Raw genomic sequence first — 6,053 nt, 5'->3', positions numbered from 1 at the left:
ACAAAAATTACATTTACCCCTCGAGGAAGGCATTTTTGGTGCTGTTAGAGTTCGTCTTCTACCTTGAAATATTCGTGATGCTTCCGAGAGTTCTCCAGCTCTGTTAGTCCGCGCTAAATGGAAAGCCGTTTAATATTAAGCACATACATTTTAAATCCTCTTATTAAAGATATACAGGGAATAACAATGAGTAGCTTCTTTGTATTTAATTGAAATGTTTTGTATTTTTAATATATTTAATAAAATAAATAGATTTTCACTTTAAAACTGGGGTTTTTCAAAGGACCATTTAACAAAAGGATATATATATATAGGGGACTTTTATTTCCACATTTATTCATTCTGGGATGCATTTTAAAGCCATCTGTATTAATTATTTAACACTGAATAGTTCTTACAATTACAAGACCTTGTATTCCCAGCAGTAGGGCAGGAATCTAATGACATTACTGCTGTAAGAGGGTTAACACCGGACTCCAGACTTTGCATGCTTTCACACTAAGGCCTGTTTGGGCTGTCAGTGAGGTATTTTAGTTATGATGTCGCCCTCTGCTGGTTTACTTAAATTACTACACCAGTCGCTTAATAATGACGTTGTTCACATGCGCTTGTCCAATGATTCCTCTGCAGTATGGTGACCTCCTCGGCTCTGTAAACAGCCGGGCTGACCAGAAACGAAGACGATCTAGTAGCTGTTACAGTGCCAGGTCATTTAAGTTAAATTTCAACATCATTCTCTGTTTTATTTGCTTTAAGGTCTTTTTTCGCATGTATGCACGTTGTGTGTTTATAACTGCAGCTGTCATTTTTTTTTTAGATTTTAATCTGTTCTAATTCACTGAATGGGATCTCAGGACACAGAATTCACTTCTAGTCTTTATACTATCTGAAGGAATGGCTGTGCATGTGCCCTTCAGACTTCTGTTAATGCACAGACTGGTGACGGTTTGTTCCTCCAGTCAGAGGCACATCAAACACAGGGATATGCTTTTTAAAGTTTCTAAGATTAGAAAAGAGGTAAGAAGTTTTTCAATTGCTTGTGTGAAATGTAACAACAAGGAAGCTGACAGCTCAGATTGTTCACACCTGAGGACCGAGTCGACATCCAGACGAGCACTGCTGTCCAGGAGCAGACGATCTCTGTCCCCTCTGGAGAGGATCAGCAGCCTGCTGCCCCAGGACGCCCTGAGCCCCGAGGTGATGCAGCTGAGAGAGCAGGAACCTGACGAGGATACAAACATCCAGCTTTCAGTCAGGCACTCCACACAAGAGGAAAGTGGACATAACATGTCTGTCAATGAGGTAAACCCAGAGACCTTCCGTGCCGAAGATGCAGAAGCCGAGGCAAACACCGCATCACTTCATCACGATGAAAGGCAGGCATGGCCCACTCTTCCTGGGGAGAGTTTGCTCACCTTCGGAGAGCTGCTTATCGCTGAGTATCGTAAAAAGAGACGGGTAGAGTTTAGGAAGATGTTCCAGCTGCAGACAGGGGTCCGTCTGCAGAGCAGCTGGGGGACCATCCCTCATGATGACATGGCAGGGCAGCCAGCAGGTCGGTTCCTGAAGACCAGCAGGGGGGTTCCCATCTTCATCCGCCGGGCCAGCCTGGAGGATTATGTGCTGTATATGAAGAGAGGGCCTGCGATCGCTTACCCTAAGGTATGATACGGTGTGTGTACATCATAGCGAAATGAATCCAGTGTCAGAGTGTCTCCAGGTTCTCACAGAGACGGTGTGTTTTGACCCTCATCTCTCAGGATGCAGCTACCATGCTCATGATGATGGATGTCACAGAGGGAGACTGTGTGTTGGAGTCGGGCTCCGGGTCAGGGGCCATGTCACTATTCCTGTCCAGAGCAGGTGTGCCTCCACCATACTGTCACTGCCTCACTTTATCTTTCCTCACTTAAAATCAGTGTGGAAACACACGGTTTCAGAGTTTAAATACACTTAGTTTTATCCATGCAATCAGAGAGTGCAGTACTCCACTAAGGCTGTTCATTCCTCCATATGGCATTGTCAGAAATGCAGCATATTTTTGTAGTAATGCAGCATTTGTTTATTATCGATGATCAGAAATCACGGCATCATAGAATGTGTCCATTTAATATAGATGTACCCACAAACAAAATGACCTTGCGTTGAGCACAGGCGTGTGTTATGCATGTGTACGTTATGTAGGGATACCGAATCACGTGACCTAAATATGTAGCAGGAATTGATAGGATTCGGAAACACCCCTACAATTTAATCAGTTGTTTCTTGTATGATTTCCAACGGATAAGTCCCATTAAGTCCACAGCAGTGGATTTGTAGTAGGATCACAATCATGTGATCATCAGCAGGCAGCTTATGTAGTGTTCACTTGTTGTCATGGTTACAGTGATGCCATGCCGCTATCTGGCAATGATACAGAAATCTTTAACAAATCAGTAGATCCAGACTATAAGGCACATCACAGCCAAAATCTGATCACTTTGTCTTTGAGTCATTTCTGATCTTCCCTGAAAATTTCATCCAAATCTATTAGTCCATTTTTGAGTAATGTTGTGCACAGACAGACAGACAGACAGAAGGACAAATGTATGCCGATTGTCACATAACTCCGCTGCGTTCCTTGGCAGAGTAATTATTATGCCCTGATGACCCCCAACTTTTGAACGGTAGTATAAATGCTAATACAAATTCAGAGTTGTTGTTTCTTTGGCAAATTCACAGCCTGTAAACTCATTTTATCTACAATTACTATCAGAAGTGTTTGCCACAAAAACAGACTAAATTGAGACTGAGGTTAATAATAAACAAAAGATTTGTAAAATTGACAACAAAAATATCACATGAAGGATGAAATAAGCTGAAAAGTTGACATAATGCAAAACGGTAGAGAACTTGCAAAAGGCAAAATAAGCAGAGCTTATAGATTTCCTCATTTAATGCACGGTTTAGTGTTAAGTGAACTAACAATAAAGCACAGATAGAGGTTAGCAGTGTGAATCACATTTTAATCTAATTCTCTGCCTCAGAGAATAATTCAAATCCTTCCTCGCGGTCCTCATTAATCTTCATTAAATACCATGAAAATCATTTTAATGCTGCATTCAAAATCATAGCTGTTAGGATGTTGTGAAGGAAAGGTGAGGTGAAATGTTTTTTATTCCTAAACAAAAACCTGATTTTAGCAACTGCCCGTGTTTTTGTGTTTCCCAGTGGGCTCTAAGGGCAGCGTGCTGAGTGTGGAGGTCAGGGAGGATCACCACAGGAGAGCCGTGTCCAACTACAAGCGCTGGAGGGCGTCATGGAGCGTGAGACGAGGGCAGGAGTGGCCCGACAACGTCCAGTTTCACTATGCCGACCTGTGCACAGCCTCGTCGCTCCTCGCTGGTCGGGGATTTCACGCGGTCAGTGTCTGATTTGAAGATGCTGCTTTTGTTGAACATAAATGCAGTTTGTCCCGACAACAATACAGCACGATATGAACACATGTATTGAGACTCTTCTCACTCTTTCTGTTGCAGGTTGCTCTGGACCTGATCAACCCTCACCTGGCTTTACCCACTGTGATTCCACATCTGCACCCTGGAGCTGTGTGTGCCGTCTACCTCGCCAAGTGTGTAGCTCTGCTGTTTGTCACCCGTCAAACCAATTGTAGTTCATGTAAAATCATTATTTTAACATTGTGAGAGAAACACTTACTCTTAATGTTACTTAGACATTAAATACCACTCTCATACGTATGTTGAATACAGAACTGAAGCCAGGAAGTGGTAAACTTAGCTTAGCACAAAAAACGAGAACAGGTGAGCTTGGCTTTGTTCAAAGGTTAACAAAACTCATCCTAGAGACATGTAATATCTCATTTATTTCATCTGAAGAAAAAACAACTGGTTGTCTCATGGATTCAAGGAAACCAGTAGTCCCTTTGGAAGATCGTGCCATTTTTTAAAATTTATTTTGTTTTGTACAAATGAAACAATGGATAAGATGATAATTAGCGAGCTGTAGAAATACTGGTACAGTTGTCCCTTGTAGTGATGGCTGATCGAGGCTTTGTTGAAGCTTCGACACTTCATTCAAAACATGGTTCATTACTTGAGGTTTCAGTGACACACAATGCTGGAGTAGGACATCTAGTGGTTGATAAGATAAGATAGTCCTTTATTGCTCCCCAGGTCAGGGGAAATTTCCAGTGTTACAGCAGCAAAAATCTTTCAGAGTAGCACTAACCATATGTACAGTAAAGCCAAAAATTATAATAACAATAATATATACAATATATACAAGAATGAGGAATGAAAAATTAATAAATACCGTATTTCTACTCTATAAGTGACATTAGCATAAAGTGGCTTGTGGAATAAAAGTAACTGTAAAAGTGCAGAAAATACCAGCAGTGCAAGGAGTTGTGGAGATTTTACCGTGATTTAAGATGATATGATATAGTCCAGTTTATGTTAACATCAGCCAGTGATGCTGATGTTGTAAAGTCTTATAGCAGATGGGATGAAGGACCTGTGATAGCGTTCCTTCTTGCAGGGTGGATGTCTCAGTCTGCTGCTGAAGGAGCTGCTTAAAGACCCCACAGTGTCATGCAGTGGGTGAGAGGGATTGTCCATGATGGATGTGAGCTTTGACAACATCCTCCTCTCACCCACCTCCTCTATGGAGTCCAGGGAACAGTCCAGGACAGAACCTCCTCCTGACCTTCTGTTTAGTCTCTTTCTGTCCCTTTCAGTGCTCCCTGCTCCCCAGCAGACCACTGCATAGAAGATAGCAGACGCTACCACAGAGTCATAGAATGTCTGGAGCAGAGTCCTGCACACTCCAAAGGACCTCAGTCTCCTCAGCAGGTGGAGACGACTTTGGTCCTTCTTGTACAGGACCTCTGTGTTATGTGACCAGTCCAGTTTATTGTTGAGGTGAACACCCAGGTATTTGTATGAGTCCACCATCTCAATGTCCAAACCCTGGATGTTCACCGGTGCAGACTGAGGTGTCCTCCTGCTGCAGAAGTCGATGATCATCCCCTTCGTCTTACTGGCGTTGAGCTGCAGATGGTTTCGTGAACATGAAGTGCAAACGAGACCTGTTAATTGGTTCATGGGTTGTTTTGGATTTGATTCGTCATGCACATTCTTGTTCAACTACACTAGATGATTGTATGGTTTCTAGTGGTTATAACAATAATAATAGTAATAATGACAGTAATTATTGGAGACCATGTTTCTTTTTTGACGTCTGTCTGTAACCCTATATACTCTTCACTCAGATTTTGGAGTTAGTCTATCTATCCGTGTGTCTATCATTTCACTACAACACTACAAAACCTACCAAGGCAGAGTGTCACTTTGTAACTTCAATGCATACTCAAAATTTTCATACAAAAACTAAGACTGTAACTATCACCCTTATTTCTAAATTGTGTATGTGCAGGACCTGCTGTCTGACTGCTACTCTCTAACGCAGCATAACGCAGGTCATCGACCTGCTGGAGGGTCTTCGATGTTCGTCGCTCCCTTTGCTGTGTGAACGAATCATAGAGGTTCCATCCCGGGAGTGGCTGGTGGCCCCAGCCCTGAGGAAGGATGGCCGCTATTGCACCAGGAGCGCTCCGATCCTGGCTGAGGAGCCGAGACAACAAGACGACACATCAGATGAGCCTAACAAAGGTGAATAATTAACACTTCAGATTGCTCTGTACTGTTTTGGAGCATTCTTACTTAAACTTTGATCTTTTCAGAGGAGTTGTCCACAGAGGAAGACCCTGACCCAGGCTTTGGGAGTATTCCTTACATTGCCAGACCTCATCCTGAACAGATGAGTCACACAGGTCAGATGTTGATACACTTATAGCTGCAGTGTCAGTTTCTATGTGGTGTTATTAAGAGATGCTCAGTGTGTCCTCTTGCTTCTTTTCAGCATTCCTGGTGAAAATGAGGAAACGTGTGCAGTAACATGTGAGGCACCCTGGATAAAAATGATTGTTACTCATCAGATGAATGGTTTTACAGGAAATAATTTCAAAATAATAAAATAATTGAGACTAAAACTTA

The 6,053-nt window shown here is 42.4% G+C and overlaps 1 protein-coding gene across 1 annotated transcript; it reads left to right on the top strand.

The window, feature by feature from the left end:
* Positions 1-596: 596 nt before the first annotated feature.
* trmt61b (tRNA methyltransferase 61B) lies at positions 597-6,053 on the top strand. Its single transcript, XM_023292933.3, has 8 exons — positions 597-707; positions 818-1,662; positions 1,761-1,863; positions 3,211-3,401; positions 3,519-3,610; positions 5,467-5,669; positions 5,741-5,830; positions 5,920-6,053. Exons 2-8 carry the CDS (start codon positions 895-897, stop codon positions 5,952-5,954), a joined length of 1,482 nt encoding a protein of 493 aa, XP_023148701.1. The 5' UTR covers positions 597-707; positions 818-894; the 3' UTR covers positions 5,955-6,053.

This window comes from Amphiprion ocellaris, chromosome 20 (genome assembly GCF_022539595.1).
Source record: "Amphiprion ocellaris isolate individual 3 ecotype Okinawa chromosome 20, ASM2253959v1, whole genome shotgun sequence".
NCBI lineage: Eukaryota > Metazoa > Chordata > Actinopteri > Pomacentridae > Amphiprion > Amphiprion ocellaris.
Note: the sequence above shows the minus strand (reverse complement) of the source record. Positions and strands in the feature narration are given on the sequence as shown.